At 40.5% G+C, this 19228-nt stretch overlaps 1 protein-coding gene across 3 annotated transcripts in view; it reads left to right on the top strand.

The window, feature by feature from the left end:
• The window catches only part of LOC100338469 (E3 SUMO-protein ligase RanBP2), a 72545-nt gene that overhangs the window by 9004 nt on the left and 44313 nt on the right, over positions 1-19228 (top strand). For all 3 annotated transcript variants that reach the window (XM_051834522.2, XM_051834527.2, XM_051834532.2), the window contains exons 2-8: positions 2044-2111; positions 5025-5136; positions 5536-5688; positions 9593-9823; positions 10114-10259; positions 15608-15800; positions 18424-18511. In XM_051834522.2, the coding sequence (XP_051690482.2) occupies positions 2044-2111; positions 5025-5136; positions 5536-5688; positions 9593-9823; positions 10114-10259; positions 15608-15800; positions 18424-18511 (991 nt within the window). The remainder of the gene's footprint in view (positions 1-2043; positions 2112-5024; positions 5137-5535; positions 5689-9592; positions 9824-10113; positions 10260-15607; positions 15801-18423; positions 18512-19228) is intronic.

Genomic DNA, 19228 nt, shown 5'->3' with positions numbered 1-19228 from the left:
GCCAGATTCTGTCCCGGTTGCCCCTCTTCCAGTCCAGCTCTCTGCTGTGGCCTGGGAGTGCAGTGGAGGATGGCCCAAGTTCTTGGGCCCTGCACCTGTATGGGAGACCAGGAGAAGCACCTGGCTCCTGCCTTCAGGTCAGTGCGGTGCGCCGGCCGAAGCGGCCATTGGAGGGTGAACCAATGGAAAAGGAAGACCTTTTTCTCTCTGTCTTTCTCTCTCACTGTCCACTCTGCCTGTCAAAAAAAAAAATTTTTTTTAAATGTGACACTGATTGCTATAGCTTTTTTTTTTCTTTAAGGATTTATTTATTTATTTGAAAGAGTTACACAAGAGAAGAAGAGGCAGAGAGAGAGAGGGGTCTTTACCTGCTGGTTCACTCCCCAGTTGGTGGCAACGGCTGGAGCTGCACTGATCTGAAGCCCCTATATTCTTTACTGGCTATTTAATTTCTAGGAATTTATCGTAGGAAATCATGGGTACACAATTTTATATGTAATCAGTAAATAGTTGAGTATCTACCACTGGTGGTAATCAGGCTGCAGGGGATCCTACCCCAGTGGAGCCTACAATTTTGAGAGAGCCACTCATCAAAACAAAAATGATTGTGACTTTGATCAGTGCTGTGAAGGAATGAACAGGATTTTTCTTTAATAACAACGAAAGAGACGTATTTCAATCAGAAGAGAATGATAGAGCTGCTGTCTGAATCCAACCGTTTATCCGTCTTGCTGCTGTACCAGACTGTCTTGCTGGGTTTCTTAGAAACAGTCAGAACATTACTGATGTTTGCTTTGATACCGCAGGTGTCTGAACTGCAGTTCCCCTTGTACTGTGCAGGATTACTATATGACAACAACCCATTAGTGGCAGATAACACTGACCTATTTCTTGAAGATCTAAAACCTAGGTACATTAGTGAAGAAAATAGATAAATTCTTATTCACAAAACTGATAGGACCCAAAAGTGGGTCTCTGAATGCACGGCCTCCTAAGCCAATTGTAATTTTCTGACATCTCTTGCTTAAAACCAAGAAAGTTGGAAGGATTGCGAGGACCCACTCTCAGGGTTTGTGTTTATATTGGAAATTAAGATGATGTGAATCTTTTCCCCTTATGCCACTGGAGTCCTATGTATTCTCTGAGCTTAGGACACTTCCTGACTTAGGATAGTTTTATTACCCTTTCAATAAGCGTACTGGATCCAGCCCTTCCTCCCCACTGTGGATGGGTGGCCCTAGAACATAATCTGCTATGTACTAGCATCCTGGCTTTGGAGTTTATGGAAGTAAGAGCTGGGGTGTGAGCTTGGTTTATTACCCAAAAGAATAAGATTGTTATTTGTGTCTTTTTTATTCCTTGATTGTAAAATGCTGATCTCAGAATAGTACAAGGACCAGGGAACCCCCTGTTCTTTTCAGAGGCTTGCACATGTTAGGAGAAGTTTCTGATACATCTCTTCTCCCGTAGGATGCTGTTTGCCTAACTGTAAAATGAGAGAGTAATACCATAGGTTTCTAGGGTTGCCAAGGGTAAGCCTCCTTAAATTCTGACGTCTGGCTCTCTCGATGTTCAGGAATTTACTTTTTTGTTTTTTTTTTTAAAGATTTATTTGTTTATTTGAGAGAGAGTTACAGAGAGAGTCAGAGAGAAAGGTCTTCCATCCACTGGTTCACTCTTCAAATGCTCACAATGACTGGAGCTGGCTGATCTGAAGCCAGGAGCCAGGAGCTTCTTCTGGGTCTCCCATGTGGGTACAGGGACCCAAGCACTTGGGCCATCTTCCACTGCTTTCCCAGGCCATAGCAAAGAGCTGGATCGGCTACTACAGTGCCAGCCCCTGGAATTTACTTTTTTTTTCACTTTAGGAAGTATGAAAATGTGGAATCATGACTTTCAGAATAAATATGTATATCTTAGGTGATTTTTATCTTTTAGGGAACAAAAATTAATAGTGATCTTGTTAGGAAAAATGTCCTTTTCAAAAAAGTTGTAAACTATTTCAATATAATGGTAACTGAAACTGTTTTTTTTTTTTTTTAGAAGTCAATGAAAGGATTCTATTTTGCAAAACTGTACTATGAAGCTAAAGAATATGATCTTGCTAAAAAGTAAGTACCAAACTGTAAGCATGCTTTAGTTTTCTAAAATCAGTGCCTTACTTCATGTTTTTCTTTGAGATAGGTAACCATATTATGTTCTTCAGTAATGTTTTTAAATATATCCTGGAATAAGAGATTCATTTCTGTGCAGACTGATTTTAAGGACTAGTCTAGATTCCATTGAGATTGACTGTATTTTTTTTTTTGTATACTCCTATTTGTTTATACCTAAGGCACAAAACTGTTTGGCTTAAGTCACTTCAAAAAAAAAAAAAAAAAAGATTGATTGATGGATTGATTGATTTGAAAGTCAGAGTTACAGAGGGGGTAGACGAGAGAAAGTTCTTCCATTTACTGGTTCATTTCCCCAAGATGCCCTCAGCAGCTAGCACTGGGTCAGGCTGAAACCAGGGGTTGGAAACCCAGTCCAGCGCTAAAGGGACCCAAGTTCTTGAGCCATTCCAGGGAATGCGTGATCAGGAAGCTGGAATTGGAGTAGAACCAGTCTTTAAACCCAGACACTCTGAAAAGGGATGTGGGCATCCCAAGCAGCATCTTAACCGCTTTGCCAAATGCCTGCCCCTAAGGCACTTTAAAAAAGTTGTTTCATTAACATACAATTATTCTTAGGTGTTTAAATTCAACTGAGCCAGCGCTCCGGCTCAATAGGCTAATCCTCCGCCTAGTGGCGCCAGCACACCGGGTTCTAGTCCCGGTTGCCCCTCTTCCAGGCCAGCTCTCTGCTGTGGCCCGGGAGTGCAGTGGAGGATGGCCCAAGTGCTTGGGCCCTGCACCCTATGGGAGACCAGGAGAAGCACCTGGCTCCTGGCTCCTGCCTTCGGATAGGCGCAGTGCGCCGGCCGTGGCCATTGGAGGGTGAACCAACGGCAAAGGAAGACCTTTCTCTCTCTCTCTCTCTCACTGTCCACTCTACCTGTAAAAAAATAAAAAAATAAATAAATAAATTCAACTGAAAATTGATCCCTGTTAAAAATAATAGTGGCAATAAGGGAGGGAGAAGATGTACAGTTCGGCACACACTCACTCGGACTTAACCCTAATGGTAAAGCTAGAAACGTGCCATGGGACTCCAAATCCTATTAAGTTGGCAGATACCAATGCCATCTTACTAGTTAAAGTGATCAGTTTAAATTCATGATTGATCATAAAGATAGGATTAAGTGTCAAGGGGACCACATAAATAAGACCAGTGTCTGCTAATAATAATTGACAGAATTAAAAAAGAACAATCCAACATTGGAAGCAGGATACACAGCAGACTCATAGAATGACAAATGCCCTAAACAACAGTCTGGCCTCATAATCAGCGCTTAAGGCATTCGGATCTGGCTAAAAAGCCCATGAGAGTTTCTCAGGCATGAAAAGCCAAGACACTGGCAAAAAATGACCTAAATGAAACATCTTTGTGAGTGAGATCCTGGTGGAAAGAATGGGCCATCAAAGAAGGAGCTACCTTTCTCTGAAGGGAGGAGAAAACTTCCACTTTGATGGCCTTGTTTAAATAAGGTCAGAGTTTGTGAACTCAAAAGGCTTCCATAGCCTTTGCAGCTCGTGAGAAGAGCCTCGGGTGATTACTGACGTCACAAATAAGAGTGCCAATTATTAAATCAACAGCGGAAGTCACTGTGCACTTACTCCCCATGTGGGCTGTCTGTCCTTAATGTGTTGTATTATGAGACTTAACGATAAAACTAGTCTTCAAACAGTACTTTATATTTTGTGTGTCTGTGTGGGTGCAAACTGTTGAAATTTTTAATTAGTATGTATTAAGTTGATCCTCTGTATATAAAGATAATTAAAAATGAATCTAAATGAAGAATGGGATGGGAGAGGGAGTAGGAGATGGGATGATTTGCTGGTGGGAGTATGCTTATAGGGGGAAAAACCACTACAATTTACATGTTGTATTTTCAGAATTTATATTTATTAAATAAAAGTTTTCTTAGAAAGGAAACACACAAATTGTTTCTGGGTTAGAGTAAAACAGTAGCATTTCTGTATCTAATTTCTTTTGGTTAGATGTCTGGTATAGCTAGTAGCAGTGAATGCAAAATTAAACTGATACTGGGCAGAACAATAGCTTATGTAAAAGATTTTTAGTTGACTCGGCTGATGAAACTCTTGAGTGTCTGTTACACCCACAGATTCTGATTTCCTGACTTGGAGCACCTTAGCATGGGAAATTAGGAGGGTGCTGTGCTATAACAGCACTGATGGAAAGACGAACGAAGATGAGTAAAGCCTCATAACTGGCAGTGTTGTGTCTGCGAATCCATGCTCCTTGTTAATTTTTCCCCTTAGTTTTGGTCTTTGGGTTTAATTTATCTTAAAAACACTGCCACTGAAGTTAGAGGATTACTGCTTGTTTTTAGTTGTTACTTGATTTAAGAAATGGAGATTACTTGCATTTGGTAATGTAGTTGCTAGTTTTTCTTTTGTTCAATTTTAGCTGTGTACAGTACAGTAGAAATCACTAATTAAAGGATTAAATTTTTTTAGTTATCTTTAAAATTGCTGCTTTTTAGTTTTTTGCAGTATAACTTTAAAAATCTGTACTGTAATAACTTCATAATTTATATGCAAAACTATAGCATTTCATCAAAATGTGATCAGGAAGAAAAAGCTTATGTTTTTTAATGTGCAGAAAATGTATTTGGTAAATATAACATTTAATACTAAAATAAGTTGTGTGCTGTGTGTGTCTTTGTTTTTCTGTTGATGAATACTTTTGAGTTATATGTGTATTCCAGTATAAGTAGACAGTGATAAGTCAATAATTGAAAAACAGTATAAATTGATTTGATGGTTGGCTTTTATTTAAGGTATACTAGTCAGTTAGCATGTAAGTACAATTCTGAGTAATAATTTAAGTATCATTTTTTGTATTCTGTTTTGAAACAGATATATATCTACATATATTAATGTGCAAGAGAGGGATCCCAAAGCTCATAGATTTCTGGGACTTCTTTATGAGGCAGAAGAAAACACAGACAAAGCTGTCGAATGTTATAAGGTAATTAATTATAAGATTAAATTGTAGACTTTGCACAGGCAGATGTAAGTCATTTATGTAATGAATAATTTAGATATATCTTATGGATGTCGTGAAAATAGGTGCTCATGTCACAGAACAGATTTAAAAAATGTGATGCAAATTGTACTGTAATTTAACACCTATAAATTTTGAGTCTAATATTGTGATGTGGTATCCTTGTGTTTTTTGCATTCACCCAATAAAAAGATAATTTTTATTTGATTCATTATTACACTCTAAGATACTTTAATAACTTTGAAATAATGTCATCTAGGAATAGAGTTTTAAATGAGTATAGTGACACTTTTTATTCTTTGAGTGTATATATTCCTACAAACATAAATTCATTTACTGATTTTTTTATTTCTATTATTTCAGCGTTCAGTGGAATTAAACCCAACACAAAAAGATCTTGTGTTGAAGATTGCAGAATTGCTTTGTAAAAACGATGTTACTGATGGAAGAGCAAAATACTGGGTTGAAAGAGCAGCTAAGCTTTTCCCAGGAAGTCCTGCAGTCTATAAACTAAAGGTAAAAAATCCAAAATTTAGGAGAAGAGATTATGTAAAACACAAGTATTTCTAATATTTGGAATTTAGATTAATTTTTTATTTGTTGGTTCACTCTATCCATTTGGGCCAGGCCAAAGCTAGGAGCTTCATCCAGATATCTCCCAAGTGGCTGGCAGGGGCCAAGACACTTGGGCTGTCTTCTATTTTTCCCAGGCCATTAGTAGGGACTTGGATTGGAAGTGGATAGCTGGGACACAAACTGGCACCTATATGGGTTGCTGTTGTCTCCAGTGGTGGCTTTACCTGCTATGCCACAATGTTACATCCTACATTAATTTTTAGTAGCAAACCTTAAAATGGAGTATGTCTTTATGTTGCCTTTAAAATTTTTTCTTGGAGGCCAGTGTTATGGGGCAGAGGCACTGATTTGAGACTTAGACTGTCCCACTTCCTATCCAGCTCCCTGACAATGTGCCTGAGAAAGCAGTGGAAGATGGCCCAAGTACTTGTGCCTCGGCATCCATGTGGGAGACCCAGATGAAGCTCCTGGCCCAGCCTTGGCTGTTGTAGCCATTTGTGGAATGAACCAGTGGTTGGAAGATCTCTGTCTCTCTCTCTCTTTGTCCCTCCCTCCCTCCCTCCCTCTCCGCCTCCGCCTTTCCAATAAATCTTGGAAAAAAAAAATGCTTTTTTTCTCTTAAAAATTACAACCTTTCTCAACTCATGTCTTTTTAGCCATTGCATTGTATGCTCTACAAGTGATATATGCTTTACTCTTCTGGAATATTTAATATTTTAGAGATTTTACAGTTTTGTAGTTAATAGTAGAGCTAAGATATGGGTCAGGTTTTGTCTACGTGTATAAGGTTTTTGCATCTCTCTCTCACTGTCTAACTTTGCCTGTCAAAAAAAAAAATAAGGTTTTTGCATCATTATGTGAAAACTGCTTATAGGATGACAGTTTAGGGTTGTTATAAATAAGAGTTTTCTGGTAACTGTTTAGAAATGGAATGAATTATCTTATGAGATAGGTTTATAAGCCAGTGATAAAAGGTGGTTTTTCTAGTATGTTGGAGATAATAACAAAATGTCAGGAAGCTCTTGGTAATATATTAACTGGTCCCGATTATTATTCTTCATTGATTAAATGCAGTTTAGTAAGTAATTTTTCTAGAGAAAGTCTTTCCAAATAAGCCTTACCAATACTTCTCTTTTTTAAAAGATTTATTTTATTTATTTGAAAGGCAGAGTTACAGAGAGAGAAGGAACAATGGAGAGATCTTCTATCCACTGGTTCACTTCCCAAATGGCTGCGACAGTTGGGGCTGGGCCAGGCCAAAGCCAGGAACCAGGAGCTTCTTTTGAGTCTCTGATGTGGGTACAGGGCATATTAGCAGGGAACCGAATCAGAAGTGGAGCAGCAGGGACTTGAATAAGCCCCCTATGGATGCTGGGCACAAGTGGTGCCTTTATCTGCTATTCTACAACGTTGCCCCAACACTTTTTTTTTTTTTAACATTTATTTATTTGAAAGTCAGAATAAAATTATACACACAGAGGAATCTTCTATTTGCTGGTTCATTCCCCAGATGGCTGTAACAGCTCAGGCTGTGCCATGCTGAAGCTAGGTATCAGGAGCTTGTTTTAGGTCTCCCTTGTGTGTGGCAATGGCCCAAACACTTAGGCTGTTATCAGGGAGCTGGATTGGAAGTGGAGCAGCTGGGACTTGAATCGGCGCCCATTTGGGATGCCAGCATCATAGTTGGCGGCCTTACCCACCATGCCATATCGCTGGCCCCAGGGCTTTTGTCTCAAGCTAAACCTTTGTGTTTGAAATTCTTTCCCAGGTTTTTGGAACTGAAATTCATGATGTTTTGAACTAGTTTGCAAAGTAGATCTGTTTCTCCTTAAATTTAAGGCTTATTGACAGAAGATGGATAGTTTTGTGACATTTGTTTAATGAATGAAAGTATTACATATGAGAGGACTTTTTCTCTTGAGTATAGAGTAGAATTTTCAAAAAAACTTTAAAAAACATTTTGAATTTCAAATTTTAAAAGATTTGTTTGAAAGGCAGAATGACTCCCCTGATGGCTGTAGCAACTGGGGCTGTACCACACTGAAGCCAAGAACTCCACCTGGATCTCCCAGATGGATGGCAGGAACACTTGAGCCATCATCTGCTGCTTTTTCACCACATTCAGTAGGGGCCTGAATTGGAAGCTGAGTAGCTGGCACTCACACTGGCATTTCCGTATTGGATGGTAATGTCACAAGCAGCTGTGGTTTCACCTGCTGCCCCACTGTGCCTGTCTCCAGTTTCAAAAAAATTTAATGCCAAAATGAACTTACCTTTTTATTTCTTTTTGCAAACCTTTGAACTACTTTTGTCCTAGGGACAAAGACCTCTATTTCCATTTTATTTGGAAGACATACACATGGAGTGAGAGCTTCCATCCACTGGTTCATTCTCCAAATGCCCTCATCAGCCAGCTCTGGGCCAGGCTGAAACCAGAGCCTGGAATTCAGTCCAAGTACCCCATTTGGGTGGAAGGGACCCAAGTACTTGAGCGTCGTCTGCTGTCCCCTAGAGTGCGCATTAGCAGGAAGCTGGATCCAAAGTGGAGGAGCTGGACTTGAACTACTCTAATATGGCCTGCGAGAATCCCAAGTGACAACTTAACCACTCTCCCAAATGCCTGCCCCAGATTGTAGCATTTTAGTTTGACAGAGAAAGAGTGTGTTGTGTGTGTATGTTATGGCTAATTAAAATTTGGTGATTTCAGTGCAGTAACGGAGCTTTTCATATAGTAGAGGAGAAAATATGTGGTAGGAGCCAGCGGGGAGGATATGTGGGCCCTAAGTGAGGTAGAAGAATAGCAAAGGTATGGGCCTGAGTGGAGCCTGAAATACAGCTTTTGAAGACTAGTATCCATGGCAAATGGATGGCTGAGGTTGGAGTTGAGGCTAGTATCACTGGACACGAGGTAGCTAAGCCATGGTATGTTTTTCCAATGGCTAGCATCAGTGATAGCTGTTAAGATGAAGTATCTTGGCCGGTGCCACGGCTCACTAGGCTAATCCTCTGCCTGTGGCGCCGGCACCCCAGGTTCTAGTCCCGGTTGGGGCGCTGGATTCTGTCCTGGTTGCTCCTCTTCTAGTCCAGCTCTCTGCTGTGGCCCGGGAAGGCAGTGGAGGATGGCCCAAGTGCTTGGGCCCTGCACCCGCATGGAAGACCAGGAGGAAGCACCTGGCTCCTGGCTTCGGATCCGTGCAGCGCCAGCCATAGCGGCCATTTGGCGGGTGAACCAACAGAAAAGGAAGACCTTTCTCTCTCTCTCTCTCTCTCACTGTCCACTCTGCCTGTCCAAAAAAAAAAAAAAAAAAAAAAAAAAGTCTTATTCCAGTTACAAAGTGGGGGAAATATTTACAAGAGGTGTGGAGGGAGCTGGGATTTGGAGGAGGCAATGAGGAGTGAGGCCACAACCTTACCTTCTTTCTCTTGTGTGTAGTCCGAGAGAGGAAAAGTTATCATGGCAGAGGGTTGGGTCCTCCCCTGGAGTGTCCTTACTCACGGAAGGCCAGGTGATGAGGACTGTGCTTTGAGAAGACAGCATGGTGGGAGCCCTGAGGGATTCAGATACTGAGATACTGAGCAGCTTGAAGATGGGGTCTTACAGTGGGGGTTGACTGGGATCAGGGCGAGGCCAGGCTTCTGGTGATGTGGTATGCAGGGATGTGGGCCAGTAGGCCTTGTAATCCCTAGGTAACCACAGCTCCTGTGGTAATCCCCTAAGCTCTCCATATAAAGTTACTGAGGTTTAGCTTCTAAGCTGGAAGCAGCTCTTTGAAGGGGCTAATTAGATTGTAAGATGGTACTTTTGGTGAGACTCTCCTAACTAATGATTTTTATTCTCAAATAGGAACAACTTTTAGATTGTAAAGGTGAAGATGGATGGAATAAACTTTTTGACTTGATCCAGTCAGAACTTTACACAAGACCTGATGATGTCCATATGAACATCCGACTAGTGGAACTGTATCGCTCAAATAAAAGATTGAAGGATGCTGTGGCCCACTGCCATGAGAGAGAGAAGAACATAGCTTTGCGTGCAAGTTTAGAATGGAATTCATGTGTTGTCCAGACTCTTAAGGTAGCTAAAAGCTCTTTGGTCTCCGTGCTTGTACATTATTGATTATCATGTCTCTGTGCTGAAACAGCACTCTCTAAGACTTAAATTTCACTTGTTTATGTAAAAAAAATTAAGATGAAATTGTTACAAGGATCATTTTGATTTGTAATGGGTTGGGGGGGTGACGAATTGGTTATATATTTTGGTGATTTTACTTAAATTCTAATGTAAAAATCACCATGTGATAAGAATGGACAAAGAGATTTTTAGCATGAAAGTATTGCAACTTGGCTTTTCTTTCTGCAAAACAGGAGTATCTGGAATCTCTACAGTGTTTGGACTCTGATAAAAGTAACTGGCGAACAACCAATAAAGACTTACTTCTGGCGTATGCTAACCTCATGCATCTTACACTTTCTATCAGGGATGTGCAGGAAAGTAGAGAATTACTGGAAAGGTAGGTTGATTTTGTGAACAGTGTAATTTAGCATAAACTACTGATGCCCCCCCCCTTTTTTTTTTTTTAGAAATAATAATTCACTTCTTTGACTTCTTTACCACATCATTATTTCTAGCTCCCTGGAGTTATAGTGAGTAAGATAAACCACTTGGAGGGAATCCTAATTATACTTACTTTCTGGGGATGGTATAATTAGTTTTGTCTGAATTTGAGTTTTAAAGACAACTTGTATAGTTTAAATTTGATTAAAATTGGCCTTATAGTTAAATAATTTAGATTTATCATGCTTAATAAAGAGTAAAAGGAATGTTGTAACTTCCATATTTTACTGTTTTTAAAAAATTTATTTATTTATTTGGAAGGCAGAGTTATAGAGAGGCAGAGAGAGAGAGAGAGAGACTGGAGCAGAGCCTTTCTGAAGCCAGGAGCCAGGAGCTTCTGGGTCTCCCATGTGGGTGCAGGGGCCCAAGCACTTGAGCCATCTTCTACTGCTTTCCCAGGCCATAGCAGAGAGCTGGATTGGAAGTGGAGCAACTGGGACTGGAACTGGCACCCAGGTGGGATACTGGCACTGCAGGCGGTGGCTCTATCTGCCACGCCATAGTGCCAACCCCTCCATGTTTTATTTTTAAAGGGGGGCTATCTTGAGTGAAAATTAGATAGTAAGGTGGTTCTTCTGGTAAATGGCTGGGTTCAGATGTGTAAGCACTTAACATCACTAATATTTCAGAAAAGGTTTTCTTTTTTTCAAAAAAAGACTTACTTATTTGGAAGGCAGATTGACATATCTTCACTTAATGGTTCACCCACCAAATGCCCATAATAGCCTGAACTGGGGCCAGGAGCCATCACCTTCCCAGGCACATTGGCAGGAAGCTGGATTGGAAATGGAGTAGCCAGGACTTGAACCAAGCATTCTAGTATGGGTTGCAGGCCTCCCAAGTGGCAACTTAACCCATGGTGCTCCAGTGACTACTGCCTCAACAATTTTCATTAATATACACAATACAAAATGACTCACACGTCTACATTTTCTGTTTTCTTAAACTCTCAGTTTGAGGAATAGTTATCTCTGTTTTCTAAAACTCTAGAAAATATCACTTGAACTTCAGTTTGAGGATGTTAGTTTAAAGCATGACGACTTAGAGTTTGTGAACCAGTTATGGCCTTGTAAACTCAAAGGCCTCATGATTTTATAAATAAAGGTTTATTGGAACATAGTGTGTCTCTGTTTACCTGTTGTGAAGCTGCTTACACTCCACAGGGGTGGGTTTGAGTGGTTGTGACAGAGACAGTATTTCTGAAAAGCCACATTAGTAGCTGACACTTTGTGGAAACAGTTTGCTGATCCCTGGCTTAGGCTGTCTGTTTCTTGGGAAATTATTTCTTGTTTCCCCAAATGGCATATGCAAAGAGGGTCTGGGGGGTAGATAGTATCCTTGAAAAAGTTTTTAGTGTCCTAAGGTGGGGTAAAAGCAGTATTCAGGACTGGCATTGTGACATAGCAGGTAAAGTTGCCTGCCTGCAATGCTGCCATTTATATGGGCATCGTTCGAGTCCCAGCTACTCTACTTCGAGTCCAGCTCCCTGTTAATGCGCCTGCTTGGGCCCCTTCCACTCATGTGGAAGAAACTCCTGTCTTTGGTCTGGCCCAGCCTTGGCCATTGTGACCATGTAGGGAATGAATCAGTGGATGGCAGATGTCTCTCTGTTTCTCTGTCACTCATTAACTCTTTTTTTTTTTTTTTTTTTTTTTTTGTGACAGGCAGAGTGGACAGTGAGAGAGAGAGACAGAGAGAAAGGTCTTCCTTTTGCCGTTGGTTCACCCTCCAATGGCCGCCGCGGCTGGCGCGCTGCGGCCGGCGCACCGCGCTGATCCGATGGCAGGAGCCAGGAGCCAGGTGCTTTTCCTGGTCTCCCATGGGGTGCAGGGCCCAAGCACCTGGGCCATCCTCCACTGCACTCCCGGGCCACAGCAGAGGGCTGGCCTGGAAGAGGGGCAACCGGGACAGGATCCGGCGCCCCGACCGGGACTAGAACCCGGTGTGCCGGCGCCGCTAGGCGGAGGATTAGCCTAGTGAGCCGCGGCGCCGGCCCACTCATTAACTCTTTAAAGCAGTATTCAAGAAAACCAACTTGCAGATTATTTTTGAAAATAATTAGGAAATTGGATGGCTTATATATACTAAATTTTTTGGCCAAAAGATCCTTTTACATTCTTGGGGAACTCCAGACATCTTTCTTTGTGGGTTATTTATATCAGTGTCATATTAGAAATTTCATCAGAAAAATTTAAAAATACTTATACACTAAAAATGCTAACAGCATACAAATTTTCAAATGCGAAAGTTATTTCCCAAGGGACAAAAGCAGTTGTGAGAAGAGTAGCATTGTTTTGCTTTTCTTTATTTTTTATTTTTGTTTACTTTTTAAAATTTATTTGTATTTATTTGGGAGTTAGAGAAATGGATCTTCCATCCTCTGGTTTACTCCCCAAATGGCCTGCAACAGCCAGGGATATGCTAGGAAAAGTGAGGAGCCCAGAACTCAATCTGGGTCTCCCATATGGTTGGCAGGTCTCCCAAGTATTTTAACCATCATCTGTTGCCTTTGAAGGATACGCATTAGCAGGAAGCTGGAATCAGTAGCAAAACCAAGACATAACCAGGCACTCTAATATGAGGCAGGTGTCTAAAGCGATGTCTTAACTGCTGTACCAAATGTCCCTTGTTTTGCATTTTAAAAATTTTTATTGACATAATATTCATACATGTTTATTAGCTATATTTTTTCTTTATTTAAAACTTTTTTATCATGTAACACTTGTCCTTTTTTAAAAAGATTTATTTTTATATTTTTTTAAAAAATTTATTTATTTGAAGGAGTTAGAGAGAGAGAGAGAGAGAGGTGTCTTCCATCCGCTGATTCACTCCCCAATTGGCCACAACAGCTGGAGCTGTGCCGATCCGAAGCCAGGAGCTGCTTCTAGATCTCCCACGTGGGTGCAGGGGCCCAAGGACTTGGACCATCCTCTACTGCTTTCCCAGGCCACAGCACAGAGCTAGATCGGAAGTGGAGCAGCCAGGCCTCGAACCAGTGCCCATATGCTGGCACTGCAGGCAGTGGCTTTACCCACTGTGCCACAGCGCCGGCCTCCATTTGTACATTTTATGAGGCACAGTACAATATTTCAGCAGATGCATACAATATAAATTGATCAGGCTGTGCATTCAGCAACTCCACCTCTCTATCCTTTTGTGTTTTTGTAAGTCTATTTAGTGTCTGACATAATAGAACACAGCTTGATTCTCACTGATGTCCTCATTCACTCTTTAAACTATTATATGTCATAAAGCCTCTGGGAAACTTAGCTATGGTATATCTGAAAAAATGAGAATGAACAAGAGAAGAAATTTAATACTATTGCACAATAAATTTATCCTTGTGGATCCCCTGTAGCTCTGTTTTCTTGATTATAAGCTAATTTAGAATCTTGCTACAGGGGCCAGTGTTGTGGCACAGAGAGCTAAGCTACTTCTTGAAACACCAGCACACCATATTGGAGTGCCAGTTTGAGTCCTGGCTATTCTGCCTCCTGTCCAGTTTCCTGCTTATGAACCTGGGAAAGGAATGGAGGATGACCCAAGGAATTAGGAACCTGTCACCCTATAGGAGACCCAGGTGTAGTTTCAAGCTCCTGGCTTTGGCCTGGCCCAACCCCAACTGTTGGAACCATTTGGGGAGTGAATCAGTGGATGGAAGATTTATCTGTTCCCACTCTCTGTCGTTTTGTCTTTCAAATACGTATTTTTATTATTTTTATAGCATTTTTAATTATTTTTATAGCATTTTTTTTTTTGCAGGCAGAGTTAGAGAGAAAACTCTTCCTTCCATTGGTTCACCCCCCAGATGACTGCTACAGCTGGCACGCTGCGCTGATCCAAAGCCAGGAGCCAGGTGCCTCCTCCCGGTCTCCCATGCAGGTGCAGGGCCCAAGCACTTGGGCCATCCTCCACTGCCTTCCCAGGCCACAGCAGAGCTGGCCTGGAAGAGGAGCAACCGGGACTAGAACCCGGTGCGCATGTGGGATGCTGGCGCCGCAGGCGGAGGATTAACCAAGTGAGCCATGGCGCCGGCCCCTATTATTATTTTTTTTTAAATTATCCTTTCCTAGATGGAAATTGTTGGAGACAATTTCAGTTTGTCTTTTTGATTTTTTTTTTTTTTTAAGATTTGTTTGTTTATTTGAAAGGCAGAGTTACAGAAAGATAGAGACAGAGAACAACAGAAAGATCTTCCATCTGCTGGTTAACTCCATGGATGGCTGCAATGGCTGGAGCTGTGCTGATCCAAAGCCAGAATCCAGGAGCTTCTTCCACATCTCCCGCTGTGGGCAAAGGGGCCCAAGTATTTGGACTATCTTCTGCTTTGCTAAGTGCATTAACAGGGAGCTGCATTGGAAGTGGAGCAACCAGAACTTGAACTGGCATCCTAATGGGTTGCCAGAGCCACAGATGCTGTGTTTACCCACTATGTTCATAGTTCTGACCCCTCAAATAAATCTTTAAAAAACAAGTCATGCTTCATATTTGTTTGATTTTTACTTTTATTACAAAGTAAAGATCATTAGGATATATATGCACTTAATAGAATATAGATTATAAGAAACAGTTTTATAAGTTTGTAGTTATATAATGTGGAGAGCAGTTGTGTTACTGATAGCCAAATATCTGTTAGTTATTGCAGTTTGGCAATGGAGTATCTAATTTGAAAAATTCCAAACTTGGATTAAATACTGAAATAATGTGGATCAAGAAGAATCTAGAAAATAGCTTGCATTTCTTCTGAAATGAAGTTTTCCAACATTCCGGTTTATTGTCAAATATTCACCTGTAATCAGTAATCATACTTGAATTGTATTTTTTCTATGATTTAAAATAAGATGTCATTGTAGAGCAGAGATATGAAAACTTTTTTTCTGTCTAGGAATATTTTAATATTTATAACATCATTCATGCGATGTACATAATTACCAACTTAAAAATTAACTTGCTCTAGATTTATTGAATTTTAAGTCCTGCCTGCAGTTGACTTGGTGAGGCCAGACTAAATGATTTTATAGACCCCGTGTGGCTCACAGGCTGGATATTCCCCACCCCTGTTTTAGAGGTTAAGTTGGAAGTATGGGCAGTATGCAGGATAAAAGTAATAGCTAGATGATTCATAATCCATGAAATAGAGAATAGGGACTATTATGAGTTCAAAATTGGACGATGAAGCATGAAGTAGACTTAATGAGACAATGCAGCAGGTTAGAGTACCTGCTTACTGTTGGACTGTTGCAGCTTTGATGGTGCTCTGCAGTCTGTGAAATCTTCTGTGGGTGGAAATGATGAGCTGTCAGCAGCGTTCTTAGAAGTGAAAGGACATTTCTACATGCACGCTGGTTCCCTGCTCTTGAAGATGGGTCAGCACAGCGACGGACAGTGGCGCGCGCTCTCTGAGCTGGCTGCCTTGTGCTATCTCATAGCGTTTCAGGTAAGCTTTTTCCAGTTGTAGGGACTGGGACTTTGTTGTATTTTTCCTGGTATGTAATGAAAATATGTGAACAAACCCATAGAATTAAGTTAAATTATATTGAGAGGTAAAAAATGAAGATGGACACCATACTGAGGAGGTAGATGAATCCATTATGTTGGTGTACTGCTGGTGGTAGTCTGTGTTGCCATGACTGTTTTGAAGACTGTTCAGAGAATTTGATCTTTTTACTTTGCCATTTCAGGGGAATGTATAATCGGGAGATAATCTCAAATATATTTAAAAAGATGTGTATGACTTTGACAAAAACATAATAAATAAGCAAATTTTCAGGGAATAGTTAACATAAGTTACGATAGATTTAATAACATTAATCGAAGTTGTATATGTATAAAAAGTATATCATTTGACAGTATGTAATGTCACAGTATGTAATAGTATGGTCATTTTTGAAAGCATAAAACACTTAATGTTTACATAGACTATGACAAGGAGGAAATAATGTCAAAATGGTGTCCATTTTTTTTTTTTAAAGACAGGATGCTGATTAATAGCACCCTGGCCTAATTTTTTAAAATTTAATAAGCTTGCTTTACTTCTGAAATGAAAAGAAACAGTCTCCTCAGAAGCATTAAGTTAGGCTTATAAAAATGAATATGCTTTAGAAAATGAATTTTTAATTAGATGGGTAGGAAGAACTCAATGCTTTATTTATTTTTAAAGTATTATTTACTATTTGAAAAAGTAAGAGGAGAGATCTGTCTTCTGGTTCACTCCCCAGATGATTGTAAAAACCAGGGCTGGGCCAGGCTGAAGCTAGGAACTCCATCTGGCTCTCTCACATGGGTGGCAGGGCCTTGCCAGGTGTGTACAAGAAGCTGGATGAAGCCAGCCCCAGAACTCATTACTTTTTAGAGAATGCTTCTCCTTCTAGTTTATATTATTTGAATCTTTTGAGCACAGTGTTGATATACATCTTCCAATATTCAGTGCTATTATTTGTGTTTCTTCATTGTTCAACCCCAATCTTGGTTTTATTTTTTAATTTTTTTTTTAGGGGCCGGCGCTGTGGCGCAGTGGGTTAACACCCTGATCTGAAGTGCCGGCATCCCATAGGGGCGCCGATTCTCGTCCCGGCTGCTTCTCTTCTGATCCAGCTCTCTGCTATGGCTTGGGAAAGCAGTAGAAGATGGCCCAGGTCCTTGGGCCCCTGCACCCATGTGGGAGACTCGGAGGAAGCTCCTGGCTCCTGGCTTTGGATCAGCACAGCTCCGGCCGTTGCAGCCAGTTGGGGAGTGAACCAGCAGATGGAAGCTCGCTCGCTAGCTCGCTCTCTCTCTCTCTCTCTCTCTGCTTCTCCTTTCTCTGTGTAACTCTGACTTTCAAATAAATAAAATAAATCTTTAAAAAAAAAGGATTTATTTTATTTATTTGAAAGACAGGGTTATAGAGAGAGGTAGACACAGAGCGAGAGGTCTTCGATCTGCTGGCCACTCCCTAGATGAGTGGAGCGTCCGGAGCTGCGCCGATCCGAAGCCAGGAGCTTCCTCTGGGTCTCCCACATGGGTGCAGGGGCTCAAGGATCTGGGTCATCTTCTGTTTTCCTAGGCCACAACATTGAGCTGGATCAAAAGTGGAACAGCTGACACTTAACCTAGGGTTCTGATACATAATGTCTGGTGTTGTAAGTAGAGGCTTAACTTATAGTTCAACAAAACAGCAGCCCCCTCGATTTTTTTTTTTTTTTTGAAGATTTATTTATTTATTTGAGAGGCACTTCTGAGAAGATCTGCCGAAAGCACATTCAAGTTAACATTCAGGGAAATGGAGAATTTAGTTACGTTACTTTTATATTCTTCATAAACAAAACAGATGTCAACTTGCTTTAAACTAGTGAAGCCTTACTTGGAAATGCCACATGTGGACAGCACATTTTGAAAGTATAGATAACTGAATTACCACAGGGGTAAACTAAACCAACTCTAAGAGGAAATGGACTCCAGATCATCCCCTGTGAGGAAAAGCTGAAAGAATGGTGAATAAATACAATAGTGCAAAGAAGACATGAAAACTGCCTTTAGACACTAGCAAAATGCTTTCGTGAAAGTATTGAGACTGGGGGCCAGCAACGTGGTGCAGGGATAAGGCTACAGCCTGCAATGCCGGCAGTCCATATAAGTGCCCCTTTGAGTCCTGGCTGCTGCACTTTCAACCCAGCTCCCTGCTAATGTGCTTGGGAAGGCAGTGAAGGATGGCCCAAGGACCCCTGCACCCACGTCAGAGATCTGGAAGAAGCTCCTGACTCCTGGCTTCAGCCTGGCCGTTTGGGGAATGAATTAGTGGATGGAGATATGTCTCTCCTCCCTAACTCTTTCAAATAAAGAAATCTTAATTTTTTTTTAAGACTTTTTATGTAGCACCAAAAGGAAAAACAAGGAGTATCTCAAAAAAGCATAGATTATATAAATTTCTTGGTTGCCAGCTTTTTTCATTCTGTTTTCCAAGTCAGTTTAATCATTGGTTAACTGTTTGTTATCAATAAAGTACAGTGTAATAGAATGAAACACATTTGTTAGAAATATAGGTATCACTGCATTTAGATTTTTTATTTTAAAATTGCCAGGTTCCCAGACCAAAGATTAAATTAATAAAAGGAGAAGCTGGACAAAATCTGCTGGAAATGATGGCTTATGATCGACTGAGCCAATCAGGTAACTGTAATGATTGATTAAAAAAAGATGAGGATTTCTGTTAGGGCATATCTGATGATAAATTCTTCTGTTGTCCAGGAGATAAATGGTTATAATTGTTTCTCTTTGGCCTGTTAGATAAGGGCAGTACATATGAAAGGATTGGGATGATACATTTTTTTTTTACAAAAGAAACATTGGATATTGTTTGCTTTCAGATGGATATAACTTCTTAATCCCTTTTTGCCATTAGATAATTATTTAGCTAGTGGAAATACAAAGATGAAGATACTGGTCTCTCTCTTAAGAGCTGAGTACATATAGAGGAAGAGAGTAATAATAATACATATTATCATATATTCCAATATTCTTCTAGACTATTGCTCTTGTGGTAGATTTATTCACAGTTCTGGTTTTCTGAGATGCATCCTACAGGTATGTTACATATTTGTAATTTTCCAAGGCAAATCTTTGAGAGTCATGTAGCCAGTAAATCAGTCAGGATCAGTTTTGTTGGAAAATTGCATAAACTTTGTAACGAGCAAGAAGTAGTGTTCAGAGTTCCTATAAACTTTGATTGTCAGAGCTCCTGTTGCTCTTGTATGCCAAAACCTGATTTTTGATAGAGGTTAGATGTGCAGGTTTTTTTTTTTTTTTTTTTTAAAGATATTTATTTATTTATTTAGCAGGTAGAGTTACAGACAGTGAGAGAAAGGTCTTCCTTCTGTTGGTTCACTC

Source organism: Oryctolagus cuniculus, chromosome 2 (genome assembly GCF_964237555.1).
Source record: "Oryctolagus cuniculus chromosome 2, mOryCun1.1, whole genome shotgun sequence".
NCBI classification, from domain to species: Eukaryota; Metazoa; Chordata; class Mammalia; order Lagomorpha; family Leporidae; genus Oryctolagus; species Oryctolagus cuniculus.
The sequence above is the reverse complement of the archived record's forward strand: the minus strand, read 5'-3'. Positions and strand labels throughout refer to the sequence as shown.